This window comes from Cyanistes caeruleus, chromosome 15, assembly GCF_971803275.1.
Source record: "Cyanistes caeruleus chromosome 15, bCyaCae1.hap1.1, whole genome shotgun sequence".
In the NCBI taxonomy this organism is placed as follows: domain Eukaryota; kingdom Metazoa; phylum Chordata; class Aves; order Passeriformes; family Paridae; genus Cyanistes; species Cyanistes caeruleus.
The window spans coordinates 8,062,257-8,074,683 of NC_141715.1; the positions used below are offsets into that span (position 1 = coordinate 8,062,257).

Genomic DNA, 12,427 nt, shown 5'->3' on the forward strand with positions numbered 1-12,427 from the left:
CCTGTGCCAAGTAACTTAATAGTGCTGTGACCAGCACTGCGAGGTGTCAGAAATCAGCTTTTCTGCCCTGCTTCAGTTTACTCTCTAAGAATGGTGCCCTGCTGTTTCTGATTGGGTTCTTTCTCCTCATTGCTTGAGTCATATAGCAAAAATGTATAGAAAGAGTTAAGGATCTGTTGCTTATTAATTAAGATAGTTAAAAGCTACCTAAAATACCTGGCAGCATATTAGTGCCTGAAGCCTCTTTTGCTTTGATTGAGTTTCTTTAATGAAGTTAATGATCAAAAATGGTTTTATTCTACTTCTTCAGGGCTGTTGAGGACACTGTAAGCTGCAGATATAAAGGGCTCAGAAGGGAGTAGCTAGTAGTGACAGCCTTGTTGAATTGCACTTTCTTGCTTTTGTGGAGTGCCTGTTGCTAGGCAATAATTGGGAGAATATGGGTACAAGAATTTAATTCACTTTAGAGCTATTCCCAGTAATGGCTTTGTTCTGTCATTACTGCATTTGTTGGTATTTGCCATTGGTAATAACTTGCAACCACATACACTACATGAGGGAATTATATGCTAAATCTGACTAACAAGACAGTTATTTTACAGTCAGCCATTAGCCATGATTGCTGAGTTTGAGGTAACAGCAACATTTACAATGCTGAGTCACATTCATAATGATGTTTCAAAACACCTGGCAGTATGTCTGTGGGATTTAAAGGTATTTAAATTCTCATAGACGAGTTTATCTGAAAATTTTAATGGTTTCTCTTTGTATTTTGAAATGTGTCTAAAGTCTAGTCTAGTTAATGCTTTTTGTTTGCATTTATATATATTTATATATATATATATATACATATATAACCTACATTTTTAAAAGCCGTTACATAGCTGATTTTGGTGGCATCATAAATCCCTTTATGCATTAGGGTCTGCTTAGGGTCCCAGCTGATTTTCCTGAAGTGAGCCTGGATTTCATAGAAGGGCTTGAAGCCAAACTGAAAGCTTCCTCTTAATGATCTGCATGCTGGTTATAGAAGCATAGCCATTTTTACTCAGTGATTTAGCGAAAAAGTAACTCTCCTGCATGGAGATATCTATATTGAATTATGATCTCTCCCATGGTAAAATTCGAAGGAGGGTGTTCAGAATAGTAAAAATAACTGGTTTAGTTAAAATTGTTGAGTACATCCAAAAATAATCTGTAAGCCAGTGAATGCTTTCTGTCAGGGACAGCCGTTTCCACACTCTGAAACAGGATCAGTGCAGCTGCAGGCTGGCACTCAGCTGGGAGAGCAGGCACACGTCTGCCTCCACGTAGCTCTCACTGTCACTAACAGGACCGAGGGAATCCTCTGCTGGGCTTGGATGGCTGAACTGCCACCATCTGAGGTCATTATTAGGTCTATAAAGCCCTGATAAGCCCTCCAGAAATGGAGATGACATCACCAATCTATGCATTCTAACCTGTTTTGTTTCTCTGGAGCAATCAAAATGCGCTAAGTGTATAGCAACTTGAGAGCAGCGTTTGGGATGGAAATTAGATCAAATCTTGTTATAAAATGGAATACTTTATTACTAAGGGAGAATCTCCATCTCCTGAGTGGGGAGTGTCCCTACCATGGCATGGGGCAGTTTTTCTTCTATCCAATGGGTCACTGGTTCAGTGCTTTTCCTCCACAGAGTGCTTTGCAGGTCCTGTCTGCACCATGCTTACAAGATCTTGATTTTATTGCTGTCTTTCAGAGTAGGAAACAGAAACATGACTTGATGCCTTGGGCAAGGCCACCAAGGAAGGTGGCAAGGTACAGCAGAATTGTACCTTGAGATTTCCCAGGTACTGTGATCTTTGCCTCATTTTCTGCTGTGGAGCCAAAGGTCTCCTAGAGGACAATTATTTGGGGTGATGGTTTTAAGTTATTCACAGATAGACACTCCTGCAAATGAGACAGGAGTCAGGCCCTTCCCTGATGCTTTAGGTGTTTACACACTTGGTCAAATGCAGCCTGTGCTGTGACCTGCCAGGCTGGTGCTGCACATTGTCATTGTCACCCAGGCAAACAGCTCAGGCATATGATCCCTGTCAGGGTAAGGGGCACTGGATGTGCAGCTGGGATCACTGGACTATTCATTCCTTAAGTGTCGTAAAAAGCTGACCCAGGGATGTAATTATTTCTCTGTCTTACCGCAGAGGCGAAGCCTGAGGTGAATTTTCATAAACTCCGTGGAAGTCTTCAGCTTGGCTCTTGGAGTTCTTCTGACCAAAGCTTGTGGCTGCTGCTCGGGTGCCCAGCCCGGGGCTCTCTGGGCTGTAGGATGGCAGAGCTGCTGCCCCACGGTCCTTGGCTCCTGCCTGGCTGTTCCTGGGGAGGGTGGGCTTCTTCAAGGTGACCTGCACGGCTGGCCTAGGGGCAGCACCTCCAAAGCTTTCCAGCTCTTTAGCTCCTGGAAGTAGAATTGTCCCCATGTCAGGTAGGAAGCAGTGGCGGCTCACCAGTACAGCACTGCAGTAACAGCGGATGGGAAACTGGAATGTGAGCAGGTGGATGAGGCTCATTCTGCTCTGCACAGACTGAAACCTGCCCAGCTGCATAAGCCAAACCTGACTTCTGGCCAGGGCTGGTCAGCTCTGGGTACATGCCAGGTGCTATTCTGGTTGCAGATGGCTTCCAGCATGAACCAAACAGGTCAGGTAGTACCATAAACAAGATATAGACACAGCCCATGTGTGGGGCCAAGAACCCCTGAGGGATGAAGCTCAGGGATGAGACTCCTCTGAGAGCGGGAGCAGCATCTCCACATTGTCATCTTTGACCCAGGAAGAAGAGGGACCAAAAGTATAAACACAGAACAACTTGCATCCAGCTTTGAGAGGTACCCAAGCAGACTGCATTTTTGGGGCATTTCTCTTCTCTTGAGCCTACAAAATTGTTTGCAGGCTTGGGAAATACCTGTGATTCTGCCTGGTGTTGAGCAGCAGCAAATTCTTTTGTGCTTAGTTGCTCAACACAGAAATTCATGTGCTTACCTGGGGAAACAGAGAGATGTGCACTGGATGCTGCAGACCCAAATTCATTTTCAGCAACACATTTAAATATTCCAGAGTCTTCTGGAAAAGCTTCTGTAATAACCAGGGTGCAGACTTCCTCTGAAATAAGAGATTCAGGCATAATGTTGTACCACAAGAGGCAAATGTTAACCTGTAGGAATTGCTCTTTTCATGACTCTACTTAGTGATGGGGATTGGCACTAATAAAGTGCAAAAAAGTGATGTAGAGAGCATAGAAAGCCAAGGGGTTTAGAAGGAGCAAGATTAAAGAAGACTCTTTCTGTGACATTAGTGAAACACTGCACATTTTTTGTGGTGGGTATTTTGTTTGTTTTTTGTTGGTTTTGTTTTGGGTTTGGTTTTTTTTTTGTATTTTTTTTTTCTGAATTCTATCTTTTCTTGCACAAATTTAAAAGATTATAGGTCAGAATAGTTGATATGCTTTCTCTTAGCACAAGGTACTCTTCATTGGCTGAATGTAAAAAGATTGATACTTTTTCCCAAATGTTGTGGAAAAAAATCAAGGCCTTTTGGGTGCCTGCAGCAAAATTAAGAACTTGAAAGCTCTTGGCCTGCCTGACTATTGTCTTCTGGCTAACTTTGGACGTTATTGTTTCATTTTTGGATGAGGTGGGAAGTACTGAGTGTGGTGAGGAGTCTAACAAAAAATGCACAGTGTACTTACCAGGAACTGCTGAAGAACAAGCCTCTGCTCAAGATAAGAGAGAAAGAATTTAAATTATTATAATGTCAGAATGGAAAAAACCAAACTCTTCAGCCCTCACTCCCTTTCCCACCTCAGCTGTCACCCTGGTTACAAGGGAACCATCTCCCTTTCTGTCCATCACAAGGAATAGTATCTGGATAGGGAAAGCTCAGGTGTGGTGGGGGAACATGGTGGTACAAACACCTCTCTCTCCATTGAGGTGATGAACAAAGAGCTCTACTGACTTTGGAGTTGGTTGCTGTGGGTTTGGGCCTCTGGAGCTCTGACCGCATGCCTGGGAGTATAAGAAATTGCTTGAAATAAGGTTATGCTCTTTTTCCCCTGAGCTCATCAGTAGTTCTGGTATATGGTGACAATGCCTCCATGGCTCAGTAGGGCTGTCATTAATAACTAACAGCCTGGAATCCCCCCTGTTGTGCCTGACCCACTCATGCACTGCCAGAGGAAGTGCAGACTGTGCAGCAGCCTGTGACTTTGGGTCATCTGATACTGTAAGCTTAACTCTGCTTCCATGAATGATCTGATTTTTATAGCAGTTCTCATTCCTGTCTTATCCCTGTCCCCAGAAAAATCTGTACATCAAGTGCAGCAGCACCTACTTTTCCGCAGTATTCGGAAATCAGCAGAATCCACAATCTGATCATATTCTCTGTACCAGTGAACCTGCAGGGTGGGTGTGGAGTGAATGCGACACTCAAATACCACCAACTGACCCTTGGTAGCTCTTATGTTTTGTAGACCCTGGAGGAGAAAATATTTGTTTTAAATGTCTTATCTAAGTATTTCCCCATTAGAGCATTTATTAAGAAATGATACACCCTTTGGTGAGGAAGATGGTCTTGCCTGTACTTACAATAATTGTTTGAATTCTAAATGCAGTTGCAGTGGGTTGTGTGTGGAAGTTTTTTCACCAGAAGGCTAGTGCTCATTAAAGACTTGCTTGTGCATTTAAATAAAGATACAAATGCAGGAAAAACATCTATTCCACTGGATGCAATGTAATAAGGGTGGTTACAATTTGAGATTTCCACTTCAGCCTCCTTTGCAGGAAATAAATGAGATGAATTCCTATAAGTGGTTCTGTCTGTCTGGATCGTTTACCAATTAAGATATTAGTTTGATAGCATAGCTAACAAAGTATGCTGGCTTTTTTGAATTGTAAATGAACCAATGTTCCAGCCTAGAAATACCTTCTGATGGAAGAAAAAAATACAAAGTCTATTGCTGGTAGTTGCAGGACAAACTATGTTGTTCAGACAACTTGTGGTCTTTACCTTTGTAAACACAGGTGTGGTTCCATAGGCAGACCCAGCCAGGCTCAGAGAGGGACTCTGCATCTAGATGGCAAAGAGAAGACATTTTTACAGACTGAGTTTTTCACATGCAGAAACCTGGCTGTGTTGCTGGCACTTTGAAGAAGTGGCACTTCACTTACTTTGAAGAAGATTCATAGTGTTTTATCTGCTGTTCATGCTCTGGGCTAGTAAATACCACATGGAGAGTCTCCTCTACTCAGGTGCTTCAAGAGGAAACAACTCCCTGGCCTGCAGACACCAAGTTAGTGGGAAGAGGAACTGATAACCTGTAAATGTTGCTTGGAGCTTTAAGCCAATTAGTTGCTCACATCTTGCAGCCTTTATGTAAAGATCAGTGCTGGTGCCAGTAGCTGTCCCCCTCTACAGCAATCCTGACCTGGTTTAGCTGATCCTAGGTCTGGCATTCCCTGGCTCGTGTCATGTCTGTGGTTGTTACAGTGAGGCTGAATGTACAGAAATGAGCAGAATTTTTTTCTGCTCTCTCCTGATATCCTGTGTTAAGGCTCAGCTGTCACAGAAATTGTAAGGCCAGTTAAGTCTCTGTAGAGCAAGAAAGGCCGTTTTGAGATGATCAAGTATTTGCAGTGCAAGATACATCCTTATTCCATGGTAAAGTGTTGATGTGCACTCATCTGTCTCATTTAGCTTTGGAACTATGTGCCTTGCATATAAATGTGCAACTGAAGTGCTTGGGTTTGTTTTGCTGTGACACTGGCCTTCTTTTTATAACCTTATTTTTGAAATAACCCATGTTTTCATCTCTTTCCTTTCCAGCCTGGCTTAAGATGTGAATCTGTCCCTAGGTGTTCTGACTTCTCCAGGCTTTGGCCACAAAAGTGCTCTAGACCAGCTCTCTGTTCTGAAGTGAATCTTTGAAGCATAACTGTGGTAGCCCCTTGGGTATTTCCAGCCCTGTCACCTGTTCCATCTATTATTGGCAATTCTGACTAGGAAATGTTCCAAGCCAGAAAGCTTAGGGTCCAGACCTTGATGTTCATGCTGATCCTTGCCTCTTAGATACTTGCTGAAGATGAGCCTGAGCTGATCCTTGCAAAATATTTCTAGAATGCTACAAATAATAATTTAAAACATGTGTAACCCACTCTTTGAGTGTCAGTAGATAAGACTGAATTAAAGTGGTGTAACTCTAGTGAACTGAATGATTGTAAGAGACTGCACTGTCTGAGGAGCCAATGGACAAAAAACCACTGGTGGCTCTCTGCTTTTACCTAGTGTGTGGGGAAAAATAAACAGGGTAGGATGGAGACAGGGGCTTTAGGAGGCTGAGGATACTTGATCCAATAATATTTACACTTACTGTGACATTCCTCTGGCCCCGACAGGATGCTGAGACTTGAAGGAGACTTAGCCTTTGGATTTACCCTAAGAACCTGGAGAGACAAACATAGAACAGTGTGTGTTTAGAACTATCTCCTTTTCCTTACAACACAACAATGACTGTTTTGTGAACTGCAGGCTGGGGTCACACAGAGGTGCCAGAGGAAATAGAAGCATCCTGAGCATTTGAGAGTAGTTCAGGTCACCTCCAGAACATAGAGACACTTTAAGAAGATTATTGATACAAACCTTTATAAAAGACCCAAGTTAGGTGTGAAACCTGGCTTCATGCTGGAACTAGGGTTTTCCTGTTGGGATCCTGTAGGGATGGGAAAGTCTAAAACAACCCTTGTTACTTTACCGAAAGTGAAACTGGAATCTCAGCTGCTAGGTTCCTCTGCATGAAGACTGCAGCATACTGGATTGACAGAGAAAAAGTAGTTACTGAGATCTTAATTGCTCACCATGGTAATTAAAGTTTTACAGGTTTCATCTTTGCTTCCCTTTTGCTATAGCAAGAGGGATTGCTCTTGCTGGTGTACCACAGGATGCCAACTCTACTTCTCCTGGAGCCACCTGCACCAGGACAGAGGCCAGCCTTGACAAACACCCTGCAGGAACAGCAGCAGTGCTGTTGTCACATACTCTACTTCTGGAGTGAGCCTTAGAACTGTGCCTCTGGTGAGGGATAGCAGCAAGTGTGACACATGAGGACAGTGCTCCTGTGCCTGTGTGCCTACAGCTGTGGGGAAGGAATGGAGCCTGGTTTGCCAGCCAGGAGAAGACATGGAAATGCCTGAACTGGCATTCTGCTGGCTGCAGGAGCTATGGAGGTCCCCTGCTGCTCTCTGCTGTGATGCAATCTTTGTGAGCAGAAGCAGGCCCTGGGATTTGCATTCCCCAATCATTAGGGCAGCTTCCACCCTCTCCTGCTCTTGGCACCTTTGGCATCAAATTTGATGTTGCCTGGTAGCTGATGTCGTGTACAGCCCTGTGTCTGTGCCTGAGCCTGTGGATGTGCAGACAGCACCTGAAGGTGTTGGCAGATGTTTGCAGTGCTGCTGTTTGCTGTTGAATGCTCAGTTGCTGAGGCCACTGTAGTGATCCCATGTGAGCTCCTTGCCTGAGCCACTGCCTGTGTGGCAGTTTTCCTTTGTGTTTGCCGTCTGTGGAGAACCAGATGTGAGATGTGAGGTCTGGCACCTAACTCTTTTTAAGGTTGCAGCTGTTTTCTGGCACCCTGACAGTGCTCTAAGTCAGAAGAGTGTGGGTGTTTCTTCAGGGTTTGGATCTTACCCATGTTGATTTCACATGGTAGAGTTTAGCACTTACAGTATTTGTTAGATGTTACGTAGAGTAACTGCAAATTTGAGATCTTTTAGCTGACTGTCACACTGTCTGGGAGTCATATTGATGGAGTTACAGATGGGTACCTGTATAGAGACAGAGACACCTCAGCAGAGTGGGATTTAGAAGAAGTCAGTAGGCTACAAATAACAGATAAAATAAAATCAATGTATGTGCCTGAATTCCTCAGAGGCTTTGCATAACTCTTTGGTGCAAATAATTTACTTGAGATCTGTTTTCTTTCTCTTCTGCTTTCCGGCACTCTCCAAGAGTGACACCCAATTACCGTGATGGATATTTTGCAGTCTGGTTGTATTTGCCTGGTTAAAATAAGAACATATCCCTGTGTGTCTCATTCACACCTGCAGTGTGTGACTGGGCCCTGAAGGCCCCAGACACAGTTACCCATGGACTTGGACCACCCATGACCTTCATATTTCTAGCTGTTGCTCTTGATTTATAAATGTCTCTCAAGCAGTTCAAGGATGGCTCCTGTCCAAGGTTATATCATGAGGCCATCAGCAGGGCTGTGCTGTGATGCAAGAACTGTTGGATAATCCCAAAGCCTTGGATGTGGGAGCTGGGCCTCGGAAGCCAATGTTTTTGAGTTGCCCTGGGTTCCCACTGCAAACCTGTCCTGGCTGGACTCCACCACATATTCCTGTGGTGCTGGTTCCAGTGCTGCCTTCTAGTCTATCAGGTAACAGTTGGTATAGTCAGTTTTCAGGGCCTGGGATATTGGATTATTTGGGTTTTTCTGTTTTGTCTCCAAAGTCAAAGGGTGATGAAAAATTAGATGTGTTCAGATTATGAAAGGAGTTCCTGGACTGATATATCTGCTATAAAGAGTGTCCCATGCACCTGAGACACCATTAGGAAAAGTGGATTGGAGGATCATTGCCCCTTCTTTTTCTGGACAACAAAAGACTTCATTATCCTTAGAACTGCCATCACTCTTCATGTTCCACTCTGTTTCCAAGGCCGTGATCAGTCTGGATTCACACAAGATGTGCACAGAAACAGAGGCCACCGAGGTTGCCCTGTGCAGTGGTCAGAGCGGACTGTGGCCATCTGTGGCTCAGGACCACAGCACAGTGAGGTGCTGCAGGAGGCATTGGACACACTCTATCTGGAGTGAGGAGCAAGGTCTTGGAGAGATGTTGCTCTACTGAACTGAATCAGAGCAGCTCCTGACAGGTTTCCAGTATGATGAAAGAGGCACTGAACTTTAGCACTAAGCAGGAATAGCTTATGAATTTGTGCTCAAGAGAGTTACTCAGTTGCATGGCATTAGTTCCTCGATGTGATGATTGCTGCTAAGACCTCCTGACGTGGCAGAGACCATGGCCAAGGGATGGTGGCTGTCAGGGTTGCAAGTGTGCCTGGCCTGATGCCCTGTGACACACCAGGCAGTCAGTGTTCCCACAGTAAAAGCAGGCAGCTCTATGTGGGCTGCTGCAGCTGTCTGTGCTTGAGAAAGGCTGGGTTAACCTCTCATCAGAGCAGATCCTGTCCGTTCAGCTGAGTGAAGACCCCATCACTGGGAATTCTGATTGTTCTTGGCTGCTGTAGGTGTCTACAAAAAGCAGAAGCCATCCTTGAAATCCACGTTGCTGGCAGCACCTCTGTTTGTAGACACATCCTTCACACACATGGTTCACATTAGATGCTCTGTTCTCACCTCCTCTTGTGTGGTCCTTCTATTTCACAGTTTGCTTCTCATGAGTGTGTTGGATGCTCTCACAGTTAATATTAGATTTAGGTAAAGGAGAGTTCATGGGAACAGATAAAAGGCTTATGAGCTTCAGCACTGGGTCACTGCTTTAGTCTGAATTCCCTGGTTTTGATTGAGACCTAATGACTTCAGGGCTAGGATATTTAGTAAACCAGGAGATTTTCAAGCCTGCTGAACATGATGGCTGATGCTGCTTTAAAGGGTGGAGTGTATTTGGGAGACTAATTGTCCTGAGAGCATTTGGGCACTGGCTGAAATGCTGACTAGCCCTGATATTACTAATTGGTTTCAAATTGTTGAAATAGTGGGCTTCTGTAGGAGGCCAAAGCTGTCCTGTGTGTGTGTGTGTGTCTCTCCAACTGAGCAGTAAAAATGAGAGGAGGTCATTCAGCTTCCAAGGAAACACTGGAAAGTCACTCTTAGGGTATCTGTTTCTCTGACGCATCTCCTTTTCCTTATGAGTGGTGCTCCAGGCTCCTGAGATCTCAGACTTCTGAGATCCTGATCCCACATCCTGAGGAGCTCTGTGTGTGACCTGCCCCTCTGTCTGTATTTGCCTTGCTAAGCAGAGAGGTTTTCTACAGCAGGTTAGCAGACCTTGTTCCCTATGAGGGTGCTGAGGCCCTGGCACAGGTTGCCCAGAGAAGCTGTGGCTGCCCCATCCCTGGAAGTGTTCAAGGCTAGTCTGGAAGAGGCTTGGGGCAACCTGGTTTAATGGAAGGTGTACCTGTCCATGGCAAGGGAGTTGGAACGAGATGGTCTTTAAAATCCTTTCCAACCCAAACCATTCTGTGATTTTATGAGTCTGTGAAAAGTCATCACCCTACAATTTACGCCCTTGAAAGAATATCTAGCCAAGGTTTTACCTTGGTGAGTCATTCTAGCAGTCCCAGTGTCTCATGTAAATGTCAGCCTTTACTTAGTGTAACTCTAGATCTTTGTGGACAGAATTAGACTCAGCCAAATGAAGAGTCCAAGGACCTTTGCAACCCAACACCAGAATGATTACAAGGTACATACAGATCATGCTGTTGACACAAACCGTAATGACGACATTCTGGCATTACCTGAATAGTTGACATGACTGCAGAATTATGCTATATGCAACACTAGGACAAATTTAATACAGGGCTAGGAAAGTATTAAATCTGCACAGAGCTCTTTTGCCAGGTGTTTAGATCATGGAAAACACATTAAATCTGTTTTAGGAACAAGACAAGCATCTGCTGGATCTGAAATACACTGCACTGAAAAGAGTGAGTGTAGAGGGGAGGAGTACATTTTAAAATTTACACTTAGAAGTAAGGCAGAGCTAGACTCCAACATCACATTAATGTACTATCTTGTCTTTATTTAAAAAACAGGCTTGAATAGACATGATAACACTTAGCTTTCAGTCACTTTGAAAATGATGCATTTTGCAAGCCATCTGCATGTACCTGATGGTGCTACTCATTTTCATAGAGGTGTTCAAGCTTTGGGAGTGTGTGCTAGACACTTGGGTATCTCGTGGCACTACTCTGTAGGGCTTAACAGAGATATGAATAGGTCTGCAATGAACGAGACTCTCCCAATGGCAGTGGGCTGCAGAAAGCTCTGTCTGGAGCTGCATTTCTTCTGTGCCATATGGCAAAACAGGGAAATTGTCACCAGTAGTGAGCTTCTAGTTGTGAGTTCTTTAGTGGTGTGAATGTGTGATTATAAAGTGGCTTCTCTGTTGCTCCTGGGGTGTGAATAATGAGACTTCTGTAGGAAGCGAGAAAAGGGTGATTTTATTTGCTTCTTTTCCTACATTCCAAGAATCCTGAGAAGATCAGTTGGATTGCAGAGACAGCTGTGATTTGTGGAACGATTTCTTAAAATCACTGCTCTTCAGGTGGGGAGTGCGGCAGGTCTGTGTCAGCTGGGATATTCTGAAAATAATCTAATAGCTGCAAAAGGTTATTGTAGCCATCGATAAGGTATTCACAGAAACTGCAGAATCCTGGTTGGATGTGAAGCTTGCTGTCCTAGTTTAGGGCAGTCACCCCAGGACACTTGCTAAAAGTCTTTCTAAATTGTAGAAATGTAGCTGAGTGTATTTCAAAGACCTGTTTTATTTTTGGCATATTTTCAGAACGGGTAGCACCAAAGAGCACAATTTCAGAGTAAAATTTTCAGAGTAAATTCTGTGAATTCTGCTTTTAATGCTTCCCGTGAGGCAGGCTGGAGATTTGCATCTCAAAAGTTGTGTCTGGCACTCCTGTGGGCATTTCCATACACATTTGGGAAGGGCAGAAAAGTCTGCTGACTTTCAAGGACAGGCTCCCTCTGGAATTAGCAGAACAAGCATGGAGACCAGCATGGCTGCTGGAATGAGTGTACTGTGTTTCATGCTTCAAAGTCACTGCTAAGTTTAAGTTGGGTTTGTCCATTTTACAGAGCAAGAGATGCAAAGAAAAGAGCGTCAGCACTCAGAATGTAATGGCATTTGAGCAACAGCAGCCTTAATATTGGAAGAAGCACAGCAGAAGGCTTAATTTTGGAACTACTTAAGGCATATCCCTGATGAGATGGTGAACAAACATACCCAGTGTGTGGCTCATGTGGCAGTGAAGCCTGTGGGCTGTTGGTGCAGGTGTGCGCATACTCAGGGTACTTGTGCTCACAGGCACAGCTCCCACTCCAAAGTGCAGTGTCAAGAGATGGGGCCTCAATGTCTGTCCCTTCCCATCTCCTTTTGGTTGTCTGGAGGTGCCAGGGGGAGAGCAGAGTCCCTGGTGGGGCTCGGGGGCCGCCTAGCGAGAGGCTCCCCATGGCCTCAGCAGCCCCATGGGACATGCTGGGCAGGACAGGCTCTTCATCCAGCGGCTGCGAGCAGCTCACACACCAGGGCTGGGGGGGAATTAATTTTATCCCTTGTGTTACATGTTTCTTCTGAGC

General features: G+C 44.6%; 1 protein-coding gene across 1 annotated transcript in view; it reads right to left on the bottom strand.

Annotated features, from left to right (window-relative positions):
- MYOT (myotilin) overlaps nt 1–12,427 on the bottom strand; it is a 57,719-nt gene that overhangs the window by 14,972 nt on the left and 30,320 nt on the right. Inside the window, exons 3-8 of the mRNA XM_086852144.1 lie at nt 6,404–6,476; nt 5,044–5,106; nt 4,369–4,510; nt 3,728–3,751; nt 3,022–3,141; nt 2,178–2,438 (exon numbers count right to left, since the gene is read on the bottom strand). Of these exons, the coding sequence (XP_086708270.1) occupies nt 2,178–2,438; nt 3,022–3,141; nt 3,728–3,751; nt 4,369–4,510; nt 5,044–5,106 (610 nt within the window). The 5' untranslated portion in view covers nt 6,404–6,476. The remainder of the gene's footprint in view (nt 1–2,177; nt 2,439–3,021; nt 3,142–3,727; nt 3,752–4,368; nt 4,511–5,043; nt 5,107–6,403; nt 6,477–12,427) is intronic.